Consider the following 21,874-nt stretch of genomic DNA (forward strand, 5'->3'; position numbering starts at 1 on the left):
TAATAGATCTTGTCGTGATGTCTTCATCATCAAATGGGTCTCTAGCTGGTTTAGCCATATAAACATTGCTCTTGCTACTGATGTGGCCGCGATATTAGTTGAGATCAAGGCAGAGGAAGATTCCCACGCTCTTCTCAGTAGTCCGTCTGCCTTTCGGTCCATGGCGTCCCTCAACTGAGAGGAATCTTCAAATGGGATTGCCGTTTTTTTAGCAACCCTGGCGACTGGGACATCTACTTTTGGGATCTCATCCCAAGGCTTAGTGTCCTCTGGATCAAAGAGAAGTCTGTTTTTAAAATCTCTTGAACTGAAGAGCCTTTTTTCTGAATCTTCCCACTCAGTTGTCACCATTCTTTTAAGATTTTCGTTTACCGGAAAAACCCTTGTTTTCTATTCCGTTAGACCTCCAAACATCTCATCCTGGATGGTATGTGGTTGGTCTTCTTCGGGAATATCCATAGTTTCCCGTATTGCTTGAATTAAGGTATCCGACATCTCGGAAGAGAAAAAAAAAATTTTTCTCTCGAGTGGAAGAAGTTTAAGGCAAGAGTTCCTCTCTTTCTTCTAACTCATCCTCCGATAGGTAATAGCACTCCTTCTTAGAGTCCGACCCCTGAGAAGGAGGCCAATATTTTTGATCCACTTCAATCCGCGGTCTTTTTGCCCGGGAGTGTGAGGGAGTTTCTTGCGGAGGGGCGAGGGAGGCTACTGACTGACCCACTTCTTCACGAATCATAGTCCTAAGTTCGGACATGAACGTTGGTTGTTCTTCCTTTAGGCGGGATTCACACGACCGGGTCGTTCCCGAGCCCGAGTGTCGGCCGGTAAAATCGGCCATTTTGCCCGGCCGGTTTGCGTAAAGTTATGCATCCGTGCCGGGCCGGGCCGATCCGGACAGTGACATCAGCGGCAGCTCCTGAAGGGGAATCCCCATGTGTTCGGGGATTCCGCTTCAGGAGTTTCCCCTGATGTCACTGCCCAGATATGGACAGAGACATCAAGCGCTCTGTCCAGGAGCGGAATCCCCGAAAACACGGGGATTCCGCTCCTTCAAGGAGCTAAAGTGCGGCTAGCACATAGCAGAGCGGGGAGATACCTCCCTGCTCTGCTATAGTGGCGTCGCTACAGTAGTAGCAGCAGCAGCAGCAGCTGCTGCTACTACTACTAGCGGCGCCATCGAAGGTGTCGCCGAGCCAGGGTGCTTTTAACAAGCAGGGGAAGGGAGCCAGCGCAGCGCTCCCTCCACCTGCTGTACACCCCGGCCCTGCAACACAGTGTACAGCGATGCCATTCGTCAGAATGGCATCAACTCCTCCTCCTCACATGCACTCTGCGCTATGAGGAGGAGGAGATAGAGCGCAAGCGCCGGGAAACCCAGCCATCACTCGGAACACATTCCGGTGATGGCCGTGTAATACCCGGCCCCATAGACTTCTATGGGAGCCGGGCGGCCGGGTGTCCGGGCAAAGATAGAGCATGTCCTATTTTTTGACGGCCGGATTTTCCGGCCGTCAAAAAATCGGTCGTGTGAATAGCCCCATTAGGGGTCTATCATTCCTAATGCAGCCGGGTGCCGGCCGATTTATGAACGGCCGGCACCCGGCCGGGAAACCCTGCCGTGTGAATGAGGCCTTAGTATTTTTGCAATACAATCCTGACAATTGTTTTCTATGGGACTCGTGCGACTTGTGCAAAAAAATTGCCAATTTTTTAACCTTTTTATCAGTTTGTCTCTGAGAGGAATCTTTTTCCTAGAGAAAAACAGAAGGTAGGTAAAGTATGGTGTACATACATAAAGGGTCATACCCTTCCCCAAGGGTGAGACTCACGTGACCCTGGGACATATCTGGAGTTCCATCAGGACAAGGAAGTTCCATACCGCAACAGGTAACAGGCAATGCAATATGCAATCCACAAAAAATTAATCCAAGTTAGAGTTATCAGCTCTAACTACATACCTGTGCGTGTCACTTAAAATGGTGGCGTTTTGAATTTCCCGCCTTCCAAGATGGCCGCGGACCGGAAGTAGTGCGACGTCATTTCCGGTCGGCTATTCGTCCAGCGTGTACCTGGAGTGCAGCCGCCATAGCCGGCAACTGAGGCTTGCTATGCGGTGCAGCGAGGATCCCTGCCGGTGCGTCCATGCCTATGGAGCTGCCGGTCCCCGCCTGGTCCGCGGCCCGGCCGAAGCCTGCTTGGGAAACCCCAGCCCCCACACACTACCAGAACCCTGCCTAGGTTTCCTCCGGTAGGTGTCTCAGGGAGGGAGCTAAGGGACCCGTCGTTTGAGGGGTGTTAGCCTGGGCTTTAGGGGGAGTGCACGGACCCCCCGATCTTGCCCCCTGCCCGAGTTTCTTTCCTGCACCAATACAGGAGCGACGCTCTCTGCTCCTGACCCTTGTGGGGACAGGAAGAACACTGGCAAGTGGGTGGTGGGAGGGGCCTTTTAACCTCTGTCTTCCTGTCCCTACAGAGGTCAAGAGGGCAACCTCCTGTAGTGCTGTCATGAGGGATGTACTGGAAATAGTATTTTTCAGAATTGAAATGCATCTGCTTCTAAAACAGACGGTTATACCACCCAAAATAGTCACTAGTTCACATTTCCCATATGTCTACTTTAGATTGGCATCGTTTTTTGAACATTTTATTTTTCTTGGACGTTACAAGGCTTAGAACAAACAGCAATTTCTCATATTTTTAAGAAAATTTCAAAAGCCTTTTTTTTAAGGTACCTCTTCAGTTCTGAAGTGTCTGAGGGGCCTATGTATTAGAAACCCTGATAAAACACACCATTTTAAAAACTAGACCCCTCAAAGTATTCAAAACAGCATTTAGAAAGTTTTTTAACCCTTCAGGCATTTCACAGGAATTAAAGCAAAGTGGAGGTGAAATTTGCAAATTTCATTTTTCTTGCTGAATTTCAATTTTATTAATTTTTTTTCTGTAACACAGAAGATTTTACCAGAGAAACACTACTAAATATGTATTGTCCAGATTCTGCAGTTTTTACAAATGTCCCACATGTGTCTCTAGTGCGCTCGTGGAATAAAACAAGCCCTAGAAGCAAAGAAGCACCTAGTGCATTTTGAGTCCTCTTTTTTATTAGAATATATTTTAGGCAGCATGCCAGGTTTGAAGAGGTGTTGAGGTGCCAAAACAGTATGAATCCCCCAATAGTGACCCCATTTTGGAAACTACACCCCTCAAGGAATTCATTTATGGTTGTTAGCATTTTGACCACACAGTTTTTTCACAGCACCTATATCAATTGGGCTGTGACATTAAAAAAATGCAATTTTTTCCAATAATATGTAATTTTAGCTCAAAAATTCTTATTTTCACAAGATATAAAATACTCCATTTTGTTGCCCAATTTGTCCTGAGTGCGGCAATACCCCATTTGTGGTGATAAACTGCTGTTTGGGCCCATGGGAGGGCTCAGAAGGAAAGGACCACCATTTGGCCTACTGGGGATTTTCTAGTGCGAAGTCATGTATGCAGAAGCCCCTGAGGTACCAGTACAGTTGCAACCCGCAAGAAGTGACCCCGTTTTCAAAACTACACCATTAAGGCATTCATCTAGAGGTGTAGTGAGCATTTTGACCGGAGACCTACACCCCATAAACTGTAATGTGGGTTCTCCCGGGTATGGCAATACCCTCAATGTGGCTGTTATCAGCTGCCTGTGCACTCAGCAGGGCCCAGAGGGGAAAGACTAGGGGGGAAAAGCTGTGCGGAGTGCATCAGGGTAAGTAAAATTGGGGTAAATTCTAAACCAAGGGATTTATGATAAATTTTAAAACACTTTCATACAGAGCTTAGGTTTTTTCGGGACACGTGTCACATTGATATATTGTGTCATCCCTTATCGCCCTCTTATAGCAGACTTTGCACCTCTTGACTTTTTCCCTTCTTGCCAGTTTGGGGAACTTCTCCTGGAAAGTGTTGCCGCCCTGGTACGATGCGTGTGGCCCCGCTTCCAGAAGTACTGAGTGCCCCCCCCCCCTTCTTGGTCCCTAAAGATTAGGTTCTTGATAATCACCTCTTGAAATGCCAGGAAAGTTCCCCTCTGGCCTGCACATCGATGTAGCACGTACGCATTGTACAATGCCATCTATATGATGTGCCCGGCCAGCTTCTTATACCACACAGCATGGCGCTGTAGGGCTTCAGGATTTGATCTGACAAGTCCATCCCTCCCATGTACCTATTGTAGTCCAGGATGCAGTCTGGTTTGGGGGTGGCCTTTCCTTCATATATCCTAAACCTGTAGGTATACCCTGATGCACTCTCACAGCTTATACATCTTCACGCTATATCTTGCCCTCTTACCCGGCAGGTACTCGCGGAATTGAACCCTCCCTTTAAAATGTACCAGGGACTCCTCAATAGAAATACACTTCTCGGGGGTGTATGCTTGGGGTCTCCGTTTATACAAACGGTCAAAACTGGGGTCATCTCGGGGTGGGCACGGCTCATTATCAGTATAACGTAAGAAGCCAAGTATTGCCCAATTTATTTATTTTTTTAGGTTACAGTTCAGTTCTGAAGTTGCTTTGAGGGGCCCATATATTAGAAACCCCTATCAAACACTCCATTTTAGAAACTAGACCCCTCAAAGTATTCACAACAGCATTTAGAAAGTTTATGAATCCTTTAGGTGTTTCACAGAAATTTAGAGCAAAGTAGAGGTGAAATTTACATATTTTTGTTGTCAGAAAATCTTTTATACCATTTTTTTATAACACAAAAGGTTTTACCAGAGAAACGCAACTCAATACGTATTGCCCAGATTCTGCAATTTTGAGAAATATCCCACATGTGGCCCTAGTGCGGTAATGGACTGAAGCATCGGCCTCCGAAGCAAAGGAGGACCTAGTGGATTGAGGCCTCCTTTTTATTAGGCACCATGTCCGGTTTGAAGAGGTCTTGTGGTGCCAAAACATTGGAAAACCCCCAAAAGTGACCCCAATTTGGAAACTAGAACCCTTGAGGAATCCATTGTAGTTTTCTTGGGGTGCATGTGGCTTTTTGATCAGTTTTTATTCTATTTTTAGGTGGTGTGGTGACTAAACAGCAATTCTACTATTGTTTTTTTACAGCGTTCACTATAAATGACATTCACTTTATTCTGCGGGGCGATACGATTATGGCGATACCATATGCTTATAGTTTTTTTATGTCTTATGGCGTTTGCACAATAAAATACGTTTTGTAAAAGATCATTCACTTTTTGTGTTACCTTATTCTAAGAGCCATAACTTTTTTATTTTTCAATCAATAAAGCCGTGCGAGGACTTTTTTTGCGTAACGAACTGTAGTTTCGATCAGTACCATTTTTAGGTACATGCGACTTTTTGATCTCTTTTTAATCCATTTTTTGGGAGGTGAAGTGACCAAACAATTGTGATTGTGGTACGGTTTATTATTTTCTTTTACGGCGTTCACCGTGCGGGATAAATAACAAAATAATTTTGTAGTTCAGGCCGTTACGGACGCGGCGATACCAATTATGTATAGTTTATTTGTTTAAATTCACTGTATAAATTGATATAAATATAATTGTGCTCCCACAATATGAAAAAATTAGAAGGTTCACTGAAGTGACAACTGAGTAAAATATACCTTTTAATAGTAACTCGTTTTAAAAACAGGGGTAACACCACTGTGAAGTAAGCCCCACCGTGAAAATTAAAAAATGTATTAAACAAAAAACACTGAGTCATTATGATAAATATATCTCAGTGTTTGTAACAATGTTTTACTGGAACCAGCATTTATCCTGGGCACAACAATAGTACAAACCCCAAAGTGCACCAGTGTCCGTAAACAATCACCGGATCTCCTAGCGCTGGGTGTAACACAATGCTACTGTCCCCTATGCAGACATTCCATATACAATGAACGACCCTACGCGTTTCAGATACTCATCCTCAGGGGTCCGTATCTTGGTCACTCTGGCCTCATCACCGGCGATAATAATATTCAACAGCAGATATTCTGCTGTGCGTCACGGGAAGATGCTCGTATCGATGTCAACGGCATACTTCATTGCAGGCGCTGGGTTACTATAAGCACCAAAACTCCACCCCTCGTATTTGGCGGCGCTACATGAACTGACCAATCACAGCACCCTCTCGATTCGTGATGCAATGAAGTATGCCGTTGACATCGATACGAGCATCTTCCCGTGACGCACAGCAGAATATCTGCTGTTGAATATTATTATCGCTGGTGATGAGGCCAGAGTGACCAAGATACGGACCCCTGAGGATGAGTATCTGAAACGCGTAGGGTCGTTCATTGTATATGGAATGTCTGCATAGGGGACAGTAGCATTGTGTTACACCCAGCGCTAGGAGATCCGGTGATTGTTTACGGACACTGGTGCACTTTGGGGTTTGTACTATTGTTGTGCCCAGGATAAATGCTGGTTCCAGTAAAACATTGTTACAAACACTGAGATATATTTATCATAATGACTCAGTGTTTTTTGTTTAATACATTTTTTAATTTTCACGGTGGGGCTTACTTCACAGTGGTGTGTTACCCCTGTTTTTAAAACGAGTTACTATTAAAAGGTATATTTTACTCAGTTGTCACTTCAGTGAACCTTCTAGTTTATTTGTTTGTTTATATATTTTTATTAATAATAAAGGACTGATAAAGGGAAAAGGGGGGATTTTTACTTTTATTTTCACACATCTTTTTTTACTTTTTTTTTTACTTTATTACTTTGTCCCACTAGGGGACATGAGGGCAGGAGGCCCTGATCGCTATTCTAATACACTGCACTACATGCGTAGTGCAGTATTAGAACGGTCAGCTACTCACCGACAGCAAGCATAGTGGGTCCTGACGTTGTCAGGACCCACTAGGCTTCCGTCTATGGCATAGCCGGACGCCAGTCACCATCGCCGGCCGCTATCGTATAGCAGGCCGGCAATGGCAGCTTAACCCCTAAAAAGCCGCGATCTCTATAGAACGCGGCTTTTAAGGGGTTAATCAGCGGGGACACAGCGATCGGTCCCCGCTGTAGGAGCTGTGACAGCTGCTGAACAAGACAGCAGCTGTCACAGCTCCTGTATGTGTCGGGAGGACGGCCGAAACGGCCGTTACTCCCGAGACGTACTATTAGGTCATGGAGGGCGAACGATACAGCTGCCATGACCTAATAGTACGTCCTGGAGCGGGAAGGGGTTAAGCTTTAAACTAGGCATAAAACAAAAGGTTTTGCCCAAAGTGTTTTTTTTTTGTTTGTTAAAAAAAAAAACAAAAAAAAAAAAAAAAGTACTACATGGAATTTTTAACGAAAAAAAAAAAAAGGATAGGCAATTTTAGTTTTTTTCTTTTCATATTGTTGCATTCCAAAAGGCATTAATCTTTTTAACTTTTCCGTCAACATAGCTGTATGAGAACGTTTTTTAATCTTATCATTTATTCTACCATACGATGTACTGGGAATCTGAAAAAAAATAAAAAATAAATCTTTGTGAGTTATAACGGGAAGAGAACAGCGTGAGTCGCTGTGCGAGCCGGAACTTGCTTACCTGCACAGCACAGTATCCTGGAAGCCTCAGCCATCAGTGCAGCCCTGGTGATCTAGATAAGGCACGGCCGTGGTATTGTCCATTTGAACCCTCACCGGGTGTACGGACAAAGACTGAGCCCGGTACCACAGATGCACAGTTAAATGGCTCTCAATTCCAAAAGATTGATGGGAAGGGAAGACTTCTGTGGAAGGAGGTGCCCCCCCATGCCATGAAGAGGAACAGCTAGTTCAGTGGGAGAAAGGAGCGACTCCGGGAAACAGCCAGAGTATTGATCCATGACTGATACGAGCGACTTAGAGGGGTAGGATGAGCTTCAGATCCAGCGGTTGCAAGGACCTTCCCATCGGGAGAGGATCACCAGCTGTAGAGGGCGCGTGTAGAACCCAATCAACTGCATGCAGAGGCGGAGTGAGGTCAGCACAGGCATCTGTAGGGAAGGAATCCTTTCCCGACGAATAAGACTTTCCGGAGGAGACCTCCGAAAAAAAAAGAAAAAAAAAAAAGGAGGATCTGCTCTGAAGGCTAGATTAGGATGTTGTCACTGGTGGAAAGGTGTGCCATCACAACAGAGATAACCTTTGTAAACACGCTCAGGGCTGTGGCCAGGCCCCAAAGAAAGGACCACGAATTGGTACTGACTGGACAGTACCGCAAAGAACAGGAGGAGCTGGCAGGTAGTGCAGATAGGGATGTGTAAATGTGTGTCCACAGAAAAAATTAATTCCCCCAGTTCCATGGAAGAGATGTCAGATCAGAGAGATTACATCCGAAAATGTCAGATCCAAAAATGCGCGTTAAAAAGGTGCTTGAGAACCAGGATGGGCCGAACAGTCCTTTTTGGGGATGAAAAAAAAGTGGAAATAAATGCCCCGGAACCTTTGGTTCAAAAGTACCGGAATGATTGCCCCTTGAAGCAGAGATTTGATTGCCCGATAAAAGGGTGCCACCCTGGAGGGGGACTGTAAGAAAGCTCTGCTAACCAAGACCGATGAAAAAAAAAAAGGGGCGAAGGGCATAGCCCGAGGCCTCAAAGTTAGTTTTAGCAAAGAAGCCTAAGTGGTGATTCAGGGGATCTTTGCCAATAGCAGATTCCACTTCCTTCAAAGTAGTGGCCTTGGATAAGCGAAAAGGTGGAGGATCTACCGCCGGATTCCACAACAATGCGGAAGAATTTGCCCTCTTGAAAGGGGTAGAAAACATCGAGACTGCTAGAGTGGGAAAACTTCTTGTCCAGGTGCTTTCATTCTTTAAAGACAATACAGTTTAGTTCCGAGTGGGCTGGAAAAAAAGCATGCAAATGTTGGGGGGGGGGGTTAAATGAAAAATTGAGTCAGTTGAAAGGGAAAGTAAAGAATCAGCGACCTGAAGTGTGTCACGTACAGCTTCAATTAGCAACTCCAAGGCGCAAGAGGTGTACAACATATACCAACTGAATCCGCATCAGATAATTCACAGTCAGACAAAACCTCTCTAGGCGAAGAGTCGCCGCACTTGACCATGCCCACATGGGGAGGTGTAACAGAAGAGGATGGTGAAAATGAAAGTAAGTGAGAAGTTCTGGTTCGCTTGCAAGGTCAGCCAATAGGGGAAAACATGGACAGAAAGTCCATAAGAGGACGGGCAGAACAAGAGTCCAGCGGGCAGGCAGATGTCCCACATAGAATAGACTAAGTAACGTTTGCCAGGTTATCAATTGTCCGTAAAAGGGAATTAGCCCATTCCGGATCCACACCCATAATACCAGGGGTGAGCAACACAGAGGATAGCAGGGGTGAAGAGGCTGCAGGCATTTGGCTAGGATACCGGCATGAATCACATAAGTAGACCTGACAAGGAAATTTAGTATTTCACTTTGAGCACGAATAATAAAATGGGAACGTTTGTGTGTCGTGAGGGTTCCTCTTTAGGGTCAGACATGGAAGCATAAAGTATTACGTCCCACTGAAACAGTGAAAATAAAAATGAAACTCAAACTGCGTAGCAAGGTACTCCTATTCAGAGCGTAATGGCTGCTTCCCCTAGAAGTGCTAGAGAAGTGTACCATCTGAAATTGGCACTGTTAAAGAGTACGTTCCCTTAGGTAACTTACTCAGTGCCTGTATGCTAGAGAACCTGTAGGGGAGTAGAAAAAGCAAGAACTGATCCTACCCGCTTCCAAGATTTCAGAAGTCCTTCTTGAGGCAAGAAGCAGCAGCTCTGTTCAGGAGGTTCTGTCTCCCCAGCAGAGCCCGACTAAATGAAGAGCAGAGGAGAAAGCTGAAGCAAAGCCCACAGAGTGCGGCAATTGGCCGCTGGTAGTCACGTGAAGAGTCCGTCCAATCAGGAGGGAGACTCGTTTCCCCATGTGGTGATAGGGGAAAAAAAAAAAAAAGCCAGCCGGGGTACATACTATAGTGGAGGTTCCCGCCCCCCACCGCCTGTGCAGTGAAGCAAGTAATGGCGCCAGCCATACTGCAAAAATAGAGCGGTCGGCCCAAAAGTGTCAGGGAGTGCAGAATAGGCAAAGGGAAAGCCCGACAATAGGCTGGTCCAGCGGACCGCTACAGCACGTGTGATGTGGCCTGATTTTTTGGGTTTGGGGGTTAAGTACCCCTCAGCCTACTCTCCATCTCCTAGATGTACTGACCAGTAGGCGCACCCCCTCAGTGTTATTGCCTTTACTAATGGGACACTGGTGGCAGAGGTGCTCCTTAGGCTGGTGGGTGACCGAGGAACTAACACTCTTGTCCGGCTTGTCTTTATATGCAAGTTGGATATCAACAGTGCATTTGCATATTGCACTGCGCGCCTGCCAAAAGGGGAACACTGGGTGACCCGGTGTCCCTGGTTCTTCATGATCAAAAGAATACAAAATTATTTGTATAGACTCTGCTGCTATCAGAAGTAGTGGCTGTCTCCTACGACACTAAGCGAAGACTGAAAAGTTCAGTGGCTGTGGGCAGGGTATATTGTGTAGGAAGAGTCACTTTATTTTATAGTGTCAAGCCTCTAAGTAGCAACAGCAAATGTCCCCCATTGTAACAAACGAGAAATATGTGCGCTATTTTTTAGCACAAATTACTGGGCCTCATGAGCGGCAGCCATGATATTGTATTAAAAAAAAAAATAATCATGACACCTTCCTTTTATCATATTGGTTTTAATATGATAAATGAAATGTTTTTATATTCTTGTGTTCTACTTTTTACTTCACTATGGGGGCTGCCATTTTTTTTCATCTCTGTATGTGTCGATTACCGACACATACAGAGATGGAATACGGCACATACAACCCCATAGAGAATGCAAACGGGAGCCGTTCCATTCACTGCAGCGTACGCCGTCTGTGTGTTAACGGCGCATGCGCCTCTCCCATACAGACCAAAACGAAGCTAGTTCGCAGAGCGAAATCCGGCGCCATTTTCTTGTGGACCGGAAGCCGCTGCCGGACAGTAAGACGACGACTTCCGGCCGCAGCTTCCGCCAATATGTTCAAGGAAACGAAGGAGCACGGAATAGGAGCGGAGGTGGCAGCAGCAGGTAATTTATGTTTGCGTATGTGATGTGTGTATTATGTTAGTGTATGTTCATGTTATCCTGTCTACTGATCACTGTATCTAATCCTCCTACACTGTGCAGTCGCTCAGAAAATGACGGCACACAGTGTAGGAGGTTTGATGATTCAAACCCCTCCTTCTCCTGGCCCTAGCCAGAATAAGGGTGGGGGGGGGGGGGTTGTGCGAGGACACTAGAGTGTGTCTACCCCAAATTTGCAGCATAAAGCAATGAGGTTGCTTTACCACATTGACCATGCTGCAGTTTTGGGTACTACTCCCTATAGTGGACAGCACATGGAAATATTATAAATTAGATTCTAATTTCAAACATTTATTGACTTGTGAAAAGATTAAAACAAATGTCACTCAAATAATAATGGTTTAACTAAAAAAAATATATATAATTTCTAGCGACACATTCCTTTTAATTGAAGTAGCCCATCTAACATGCCCAGCTAGTTGAGAAAAATGTATTATTCCTGTCTAATACTTTAATAAATTTTTTGCAACTTATTATTTTTGCCATCTTGTAACTTGACGCATTCTACAACAGTACTAAAATATCCTGTATTTTGATTTTCTTTAGTTAAGGTGCTATAGAGAAAATAGAAAACCTACCCTGCCCAGTTTGACAACGTCGCCCGCTTTCAAAGGAGAAGAGGTTAGAGTCATATCCATAGCGCCGAAGACAAAGGTATGGCCATCTTACAGCATCCCGTTTCCTAGTGTGTAAAACCAATTCAGTCTGTGTTAGCTCCATAATTCCTGAGCCCAACTCGGTCCCCTCATCATCCACATTGGTGACCTGCAAGAAAATATATATTTTTTTTTAAGGTTTTCAATACTTTTTTTTTTTTTTTTTACTAACGGTCCCCTACTTCTTGCCAACATACACATACAATTTACAAAGTCACTCTACAAAAGGTTTCCATGAAGACACAGCCTAAGTATACAGTCAATATTTTAACAAAATATTTTTTTTTCCTTGCAAGTATGACGAGAGTTTTGCTAGAGGTGAAGTACCCTCTGCCCTTCAAAGGATTCAATATCTAGCTACACATCTCAATTTCTTATTTTTACCCAGAAGCACAAGTCTCTATTGCATAAACTTAATTGGGTTACACAGTTATTTACTTTGAACTTAGTTGGATGATTGTCTGGGAGTCCGTCTCGACAGCTGCAGCAGCTTCCCATGATATCAGCACATCAGTTTTCCTCTGAAATTAGAGAAGTACAAATGGGTTAATATTTACAGTAATTAAAACAGTCTTAAAAGGGGTTTTCCCGACATTTATGGCATAGCTACAGGATATGTAGAACGGGGGTCCCCTAAACGCTGTTCATTACTTCTCTGTTCTCACTGCCTCCTGGCCACTTCCTGATTAGATAGTTGGGAGATACGAAAACAGCGTAGTACGATGAGTTGCGCTGTTTCTGTAAACTCCGATAAAAGTGAATGGTACTTATGGAAGCAGCGTAACACGAGCTACGCCGTTTCCGTAATTGCCATTCACTTCTAAGGGAGTTACAGAAACCGCGTGCTATGCCGTTTTCGTAACTACCGACCATCTAAATTAGGAAGTGGCTGGGATGCAGCGGGAGCCGAGAAAATGTAAAACTTTGCTTTGGGGGCCCCGTTCTAGCGATCGTTGCAGGTCCCAAAGGTGGGACACGCATCTATCGGACATTTATGGCATATCCTGGGGATATGCCATAAATGTCCAAGATAGGAAAACACCTTTAAGATTAGGATGAAAAAATATTTATTCTGAAGAAAGCTTTACATTTAACTATGTATGTGCTGCCTGATTATACTTTAAAGATAAAAAGCGTAGGTACATATGATAGATGGTTTCCCAGAAGTCTCCACAACAGAATATCGGAGATTGCCCTGACTCTAAAGGGACAGAAAAAAAAACCAAAAAAAAAAAAAACTTAGAGAAAGGTTCAAAAGCCCCTCTCCATCATCACCTTAAGTGATTTACAGAGAAACCAAGAAGCTGATGATCAGCAACGTAAACTTAGCTTTCAAAGAATAACATGGTGGTGGTGGTGGGGGGGAGGGGGGGTTCGGCTGCAGTTGTGTAGACATCCAGCAAACCCAAATCACCGATAAGTGTAATTACAGAATGCCATATTTTGGGTAGCTGTAATATAAAGTCGGTTATGCTTGCTTTAAAAAAAAAAAAAAAAAAAAAAAAAAAAGTGTACAGTTTCTTCCATGTTGCCGCTTTGCATATCTGGTCTATAAAAGCTGATGCCCTTACCATCCAGGAGACCCCCATGGCTCTAGAAAAAGGTGTTTAGACCTTGTGGAAGGTATTTCCCTAGGACTTTGTACACTTCACAAATCAATTATCTGAGACATTTTGAGATTGAACTCTTCATTGTTTTTTTTACCTGTTAGGACCCGTAAGATGGAGAAACTACAAGAGCTTGTAGTTTGAATGTACTGGAGTTACTGTTCTTTGTAAGTTATAGAATTCGCTATACATGTCATTCCGCAGGTTATTGCAAAAAGATGGAGTTATATCTTCAGATCTGTGGAACGCAGAAACCAATTTAGGCATAAAAGATGGGTCAAATTTAAAAGGGGTTGTCCAGTCACACAAAAAAATTGATGGCCTATCCTCAGGATAGGCCATCAATATCTGATCGGTCGGGGTCCAAATCCCAGCACCCCTGCCGATCAGCTGTTTTTAAGGGACCGCTGTGCTCGTACGACTGCTGCTTCCCCTTCATTCAATTTACTGCTCACACTGAATCGCCGACACACTTGTAGCAGCAGTTCATAGTATTACAGCCGTCTCCAATTGAAGTGAATGAGAGAAGGCTGTAAGGCCCCATGCACATGAAAGTAAAAACGCCCGTAATCACGTGCCGTAATTACGGGCCCTTTGACAATTATTGGCCACGGGTACCTCCCCGTATGCTTACGGGAAGGTGTCCGTGCCGTTGAAAAATATAGAACATGTCCTATTTCAGGCCGTAATAACGGCACGGGTAGGCCCATAGAAGTCTATGGGGCTCCCGTAATTACGGGTGACGTGTGTGCACCCGTAATTACGGGAGCGTTGCTAGGCGACGTCAGGGGATAGTCACTGTCCAGGGTGCTGAAAGAGTTAAGCGATCGGCAGTAACTGTTTCAGCACCCTGGACAGTGCTTCTTGCTCCAGTCCGGCCTCCCGGGATGACGTTTCATCCCATGTGACCGCTGCAGCCAATCACAGGCTGCAGCGGTCACATGGACTGGCGCGTCATCCAGGGAGGTCGGGCTGGATGTCGAAAGAGGGACGCGTCACCAAGACAACGGCCGGGTAACTATGAATTTCTTTTACTTTTACTACGGAAAGGGCTGTCCCTTCTCTCCATCCTGCACTGTTAGAGAGAAGGGGCTGCCGATTAGTGCAGTGCAATTTTGCAGCGAAAACGTGCCCTTAAATACAGGTGGAATACTGGTGACACCGGACCCGTATTTATGGGCACGGGTCCGTAAATACTGGTGCAATATGGGTCGAATACGTGTGACCAAGGACCCGTATTTACGGGAGGGAAAAAATACGTTAGTGTGCATGAGGCCTAATACTGTGAACCGCCTCTACAAGTGTGTCGGCAATTAACAGAATGAGCAGTAAATGAAATTAAGGGGATAAAAAGTGATCAGAAACTTGCATGTACCCCAAATTGTTAACTACAGGCCGCATACGTCCTATCGAGGCTTTTTGCACCCTATTTGATCGTTTGACAACACACACACACAGGGCGAATAAAAATGTGTAAGAAAGTTGTACGACTAAAATACAATGCTAGAATTGGTACCAATGTAACACTACAGATGGTCCCGCAAAAAAAAAAAAAAAACCCCCTCAGGATTTCTTCACACACAAACCCAAAAAAACTTCTCGAAATACAGAGCGGTTTTCAAGGGAAAACAGCTCCTGATTTTCAGAAGTTTTAACCCCTTGAGGCCCAAGCTCATTTTGACCTTGAGGACCAGACCCATTTTTTCAAATCTGACATGTGTCACTTTATGTGGTAATAACTTGGGAATACTTTTACCTATCCAATTGATTCTGAGATTGTTTTCTCGTGACATATTGTACTTTGTTAGTGAAAAAATTTGGGTCGATAAATTCATTGCTTATTTGTGAAAAACACCAAAATTTAGAGAAATTTTGAAGAAATTTAGATTTTTCCGAAATGTATCTGCTTGTAAATCAGATAATTAGTAACTACTTTGTGTGGTATTACTAACATTGCCCATATGTCTACTATGTTTGCATAGTTTTTTTTGAACATCCTTTTATTTTTCTAGGACGTTACACGGCTTAGAACTTTAACAGCAATTTCTCACATTAAGAAAATTTCAAAAGGCTATTTTTTTCAGGGATGAGATCAGTTCTGAAGTGGTTTTGAGGGCCCTATATATATATATATTAGAAACCCCCATAAAACACCCCATTTTGAAAACTGCACCCCTCTAATTATTCAAAACAGCATTCAGAAAGGGTTTCAACCCTTTAGGCGTTTTACAGGAATTGAAGGAATGTAGAGCTGAAATGGTCAAATTTGTTTTTTGTTTTACAAAATTCATTTGTAATACATTTTTTTTCTATACCACAGAAGGTTTTACCTGAGAAACGCATCTCAATATTTATTGCCCAGAGTCAGCAGTTTTTAGAAATATCCCGTATGTGGCCCTAGTGTGCTAATGGACTGAAACACCGGCCTCCGAAGCAAAGGAGCACCTAGAGGATTTTGGGGCCTCCTTTTTTTAGAATAGATTTTTAGGCACCATGTCAGGTTTGAAGAGGTCTTGTGGTGCCAAAACATTGGAAACCCCCAGTTTTTAAACTACACCACTCAGGGAATTTATCTAGGGGTATAGTTTGCATTTTGACCCCACAGGTATTTTGCTATATTTATTGGAATTAGTCTGTGAAAATGAAAATCTGCTTTTTTTCTGGAAAAACTTAGGATTTTGGTTTTGCATGATCGATACATATCAGCCTGTATTTCTCAGCATTGAAGACACAGTAAGGGCTTATTCAGACGAACGTATAATACGTCAGTGCTACGTGCGTGATTTTCACGCGTCGCACGGACCTACGTTAATGAATGGGGCCGTTCAGACTTTGTGAATTTCACGCAGCGTATGTACGCTGCGTGAAACACACGACATGTCCTATATTTGGCTGTGCTTCGTGAAGCACGCACCCATTGAAGTCAATTTGATTCGCACAACAGTAGTAAAATGAATGAATACAGAAAAGCACCACGTGCTTTTCGGTTTACAAACATAAAAAGTGTCATGATGGCGGCTGCGTGACAATCACACATCCACGCATCATGACACACGGACCTTTTGCGCGCACAAAACGCTGTGTTTTTTTTGCACGCGCAAAACGCACACACTCATGTGAATCCGGCCTTAATCATGGCCAAATGCCCAACTCCATTTGCTGAAATGTAGCCTCAAAGTGGCAAGGTAACGTCCACCAAGCTCTGCTGTTGCCTGCAGACACTCATTACTGTACCACTCGAGCCCTTCAGCGAACAAACGGCCTCCTGTTACAGCCAAATATTTAAAATTTTGAATCAGTCCAGAGCACCTGCTGCCATTTTTCTGCACCCAGTTCCTATGTTTTCGTGCATAGTGGTGTGACTTGGCCTTGTTTCTACATCGAAGGGATAGCTTTTTGGCAGCAACTCTTCCATGAAGACCACTTCTGGCCAGACTTCTCCAAATAGTAGATGGGTGTACCTAGGTCCCACTCGTTTCTGCCTGTTCTGAACGGATTGAAATCTGAAGATGTCCAGCCGTGCAAAGGGAAGCATGATGTGTCTTTGATCTGCTGCACTAAGTTTTCTTGACATTGCCCGTTACTTTGTGCTTCTTCAAAAGATCTTAAACAGAACATCCTGAAACCCTAGTCTGCTTTGAAATCTTTGCCTGAGAGAGACCTTGCGGATGCAGTATTAGGATATATTCACACGCAGAGTCAAAAACGTCTCAAAATACAGAGATGTTTTCAAGAGAAAACCGCTCCTGATTTTCAGACTTTTTTTGTGCCACTTGCAATTTTCGCTGCATTTTTTTACGGCCGTTTTTTGGAGCTTTTTTCACTAGAGTAAGGAAAACTGCTCCAAAAACGTCCCAAGAAGCGTCCTGCACTTTTTCACTGCGTTTTTTACTAGTAAAAAAAATAAATAAAAAAAAACTCGAAAAACGCTCAGTCGAAACAGAACGCCGTTTTCCCTTTGAAATCAATGGGCAGATGGAGGCGTTCTGCTTCAGTTTTTTCGGGCGTTGAACATACCCTAACTACAGGGTGGGCCATTTATATGGATACACCTAAATAAAATGGGAAAAGTTGGTGATATTAACTTCCTGTTTGTGGCACATTAGTATATGGGATGGGGCAAACTTTTCAAGCTGGGTGTTGACCATGGCGGCCATTTTGAAGTGGGCCATTTTGTATCCAACTTTAGTTTTTTCAATGGGAAGAGGGTCATGTGACACAAACTTAGAGAATTTCACAAGAAAAAAAAAAATGGTGTGCTTGGTTTTAACGTTACTTTATTCTTTCATGAGTTATTTACAAGTTTCTGACCACTTATAAAATGTGTTCAAAGTGCTGCCCATTGTGTTGGATTGTCAATGCAAACCTCTTCTCCCACTGATAGCAACACCGCAGAAGATATGCTAGCACAGGCTTCCAGTATCTGTAGTTTCAGTTACTGCACATCTCGTATCTTCAAAGCATAGACAATTGCCTTCAGATGACCCCAAAGATAAAAGTCTAAGGGGGTCAGATCGGGAGACCTAGGGGGCCATTCAACTGGCCCACGACGACCAATCCACTTTCCAGGAAACTGTTCATCTAGGAATGCTCGGAGCTGACACCCATAATGTGGTGGTGCACCATCTTGCTGGAAAAAAACTCAGGGAACATGCCAGCTTCAGTGCATAAAGAGGGAAACACATCATCATGTAGCAATTTCAGATATCCCGTGGCCTTGAGGTTTCCATTGATGAAGAATGGCCCCACTATCTTTGTACCCCATATACCACACCATACCATCAATTTTTGTGTTCCAATAGTCTTGGAGGGATCTATCCAATGTGGGTTAGTGTCAGACCAATAGCGGTGGTTTTGTTTGTTAACTTCACCATTCACATAAAAGTTTGCCTCATCACTGAACAAAATGTTCTGTGTAAACTGAGGGTCCTGTTCCAATTGTTGTTTTGCCCATTCTGCAAATTCAGTGCGCCGATCTGGGTCATCCTCGATGAGATGCTGTAGCAGCTGGAGTTTGTAAGGGTGCCATTTGTGAGTAGCTAATATCCGCCGAAGGGATGTTTGACTGATGCCACTCTCCAGTGACATGCGGCAAGTGCTACGCTGTGGGCTCTTGCTGAATGAAGCTAGGACAGCCACTGATGTTTCTTCATTAGTGACAGTTTTCATGCGTCCACATTTGGTTAAATCCAACACTGAACCAGTTTCACGAAACTTGGCAAGCAGTTTGCAAACTGTAGCATGGGAGATGGGTGGTCTCGTGGGGTGTCTTTTATTGAAATCTGCTGCAATGACCCGGGTACTGCGTTCACCAGACATCAACACAATTTCAATCCACTCCTCACGTGTTAACCTCTGCGACATGTCAATGGCTGTAAACAAAGAGAAGCTTGTAAATAACTCATGAAAGAATAAAGTAACGTTAAAACCAAGCACACCATTGTTTTTCTTGTGAAATTCTCGATAAGTTTGATGTGTCACATGACCCTCTTCCCATTGAAAAAACTAAAGTTGGATACAAAATGGCCCACTTCAAAATGGCCGCCATGGTCAACACCCAGCTTGAAAAGTTTCCCCCCTGCCATATACTAATGTGCCACAAACAGGAAGTTAATATCACTAACCATTCCCATTTTATTTAGGTGTATCCATATAAATGGCCCACCCTGTACTTGTCTTGTTGTGGTGCTCAGTGCTGTGCACTTTCAATCTACATAGGAAAATGATGATCATTATCACCCGTTTGGTATGATTAACCAATTATACACCAGACTATAACCCTTCAAAATCCATGACTTTGTGCAAGTGCACCTAGAAGAATTGAAGTCAATGGGAGGAGGAATCTTCCTTCCGACGGCAGGCACAAAATCCGCAGTATGAACTGACTGAGGTATTTGTCTTCAGTGGCACCAACTGGGTAGAACATGTTGCGCACTAAAATGGCAAAGTGTAATTTTCACTTTTAACCATATGCTGCACATTAATTTCTAATAAAAACCACCTGTGGGGTCAAAATGCTCACTATACCCTCTAAAAATGCCTTAAGTGTAGTTTCTAAAACAGGGGTCACTTCTTGTGGGTTTGCTTTCCTATTTGACTTCAGAGTCCTGCAATTGTGGGCCAATCCCCGAAAACCACCAAAATCGGCTTCAAATGCGCACGCTGCGCCTTCACTCCTAAGCCATATGTCCAGGCAAATGATAATTGCTTTGAGGGGTGTCGTTTCGAAAATGGGGTAATTTCTCAGGGGTTTTCATTGCACTTTGGTACCACAAATGCTTTGCAAACGCGACATGGTGCCCGAATATATATCCAGCAAAACCCGTGGTTCAAAAGTCAAATGGCGGTTCTTCCATTCGGAGCCCCTCCGTGTGTGCTATCAGCAGTTTATGACCACATATGGGGTATTCCCATACTTGGGAGAAAATGGCTATACAAACATTGGGTGCTTTTTCTCCTTTATTCCTTATGAAATAATTTTTTTTCGCGAAAAACGAAATTTAAGCTTGACCTCTCAACTTAAGCTGAGGAGACTTCTGATGTGGGGACAGGTTGTGATTGTTAGTGGGAGGTGTTTAAAGCTAGATCAATGTTGACTATTACTCAACGTGTATGAAGGGTATTGAATCCTGCATTAACGGTAGAAAAAAAAATATATATATATATATATATATATCTCTCACATGACACTGTTATATTGGTATATTTGCATGTCTTATGTTACTATGTAGAGGGCAACACACAATGTATTGTATACAGTATGTATGACATTCAAGATATGAGGTATATGGTTTTTGAAATGTAAAAAAGTGCAGTCCATTGTTTCATTTTTATGTTTCGGAAATCTTAAAGGGGTTTTCCCCGAGATAAAATATGACTGTTTATGCTTGTAATTTATTAATGTAAATACATTTGTAATATACTTACATTTTCCCAGATGCTGCCATAGGGTACTTGAGGGGTGACGTCACTATGCCCGCTGTGTTGATCTTAAATTATTTCCTGGGTATACGACACGTCACTTGTGACATGCCGTGTATGGGCTGTTCTACTGTACAGCCCGTAACACGCATGCGCAGTGACTGCTGTTCTTGCAGTCCCTGCTGTTAGAGTTAAGAGCAGGGAACTCGCATGCGCATTACAACAGAACAGCCCATACACAGCACTAGTGACATGTCGTATGCCCGGAAAAGAATTGAAGAGCAACACAGAGCCAGAGAGTGACGTCACCTGTCAAGTACCCCACAGCAGCATCTGGAAACTGGGCCAATTTGGAAATTGTAAGTAAATTACAAATTTACATGAATAAATTAGAAGCATTAACAGTAATTTTATCTGAGAAAAAAAAACAAACCTTTAATAATATGTCGATTTAAAAAAAAAAAAAATTCAAGGCCTAATTCCAATGACTTCTCTAAAAAACGGTGGGGGTCAAAATGCTCACTATACCCCTAAACGGATTCTTTGGGGGTATCGTTTCCCAAATGGTTTCTTTTTGGGGGTATTCCCTATGTTTTGGCACAAGAACTCTTTAAACCTTTCATGGTGCCGAAATATATTAAAATAAAAAGGAGGCCCAAAAATCCACTAGGTGCTCCATTACTTCTGAGGCCTGTGTCTGAGTTCAGTAGTAACACTACTACAGGCAACAAATATGGAGTCGTGTTTCTCTGGTAAAACCTTTGGTCTAACAGAGAAAAATATATTAACCCCTAGACGCACCAGGACGCAACTGTACGTCCATGTGGCACAGGGACATACAGTTACTGCGTGGTTCCCGATGCACACTGTCGGAGACTGTGGGAACCGGGAGGTCAGCTGTCCCTGACAGCTGACTCTCCACTGTATGCCGATCAGCGGCTTATTTCTGCCGATTCTGGCAATTAACCCCTTGATTGCGGTGATCGATTGCAATCACCGCATTAAGGGGTTTCTAGCTCATCGGCAGACCTCACTATGAAATCGTGAGGTTTGCAGATGGCTAGCATGGCTATCGGAGGCCAAGTAATGGCCTCCGTGTCTGCCATGTACGGAAGCCCATCAGGATCAGCCTCCTGATAGACAGGAGGCAGGACGTCACTGCCGTTTGCGATGCACACTGTCGATGTGACCTTGTCGGCGCCAGTGTGCAACGGGAACTGGGAGGACAGCTGTCCCTGACAGCTTACACTCCACTGTTGCCGATCAGCGGCACATTGCCGCTGATTTAGTCAATTAACCCGTTACAGGCGGGGCTCGATTGCGAACTCCGCATGTAGGGGGTTTGTAGCACATCAGCAGCCCCAATGCCTCTGGCTGGTCCTCGTAGACTGTCAGTGTGACTGATGTCACACTGACAGTTGGAATACATTACACTACCTAGGTAGTGTAAAGTATTCTAGCAGCGATCAGAGCTGCAGGTAAAGAAAAAAAAGTGTCAAAAGTAAAGGATTTTTTTTTTAAAAAGTTAATAAAAATGTTTTACAAAAAAGTGTCAAAATAA

The 21,874-nt window shown here is 43.8% G+C and overlaps 1 protein-coding gene across 5 annotated transcripts in view; it reads right to left on the reverse strand.

Moving 5' to 3' along the window:
- The window catches only part of FRS3 (fibroblast growth factor receptor substrate 3), a 199,696-nt gene that overhangs the window by 65,951 nt on the left and 111,871 nt on the right, over positions 1-21,874 (reverse strand). For 3 of the 5 annotated variants that reach the window (XM_075853564.1, XM_075853565.1, XM_075853566.1), the window contains 2 exons: positions 12,224-12,306; positions 11,708-11,894 (listed from right to left, as the gene is read on the reverse strand). In XM_075853564.1, the coding sequence (XP_075709679.1) occupies positions 11,708-11,894; positions 12,224-12,283 (247 nt within the window). In that variant the 5' untranslated portion in view covers positions 12,284-12,306. Of the gene's footprint in view, positions 1-11,707; positions 11,895-12,223; positions 12,307-13,489; positions 13,631-21,874 lie in introns of those variants that run through there. The other 2 variants (XM_075853567.1, XM_075853568.1) reach the window with 2 other exon arrangements.

The sequence above is a fragment of the Rhinoderma darwinii genome, chromosome 2, assembly GCF_050947455.1.
Source record: "Rhinoderma darwinii isolate aRhiDar2 chromosome 2, aRhiDar2.hap1, whole genome shotgun sequence".
Taxonomy (NCBI): Eukaryota; Metazoa; Chordata; class Amphibia; order Anura; family Rhinodermatidae; genus Rhinoderma; species Rhinoderma darwinii.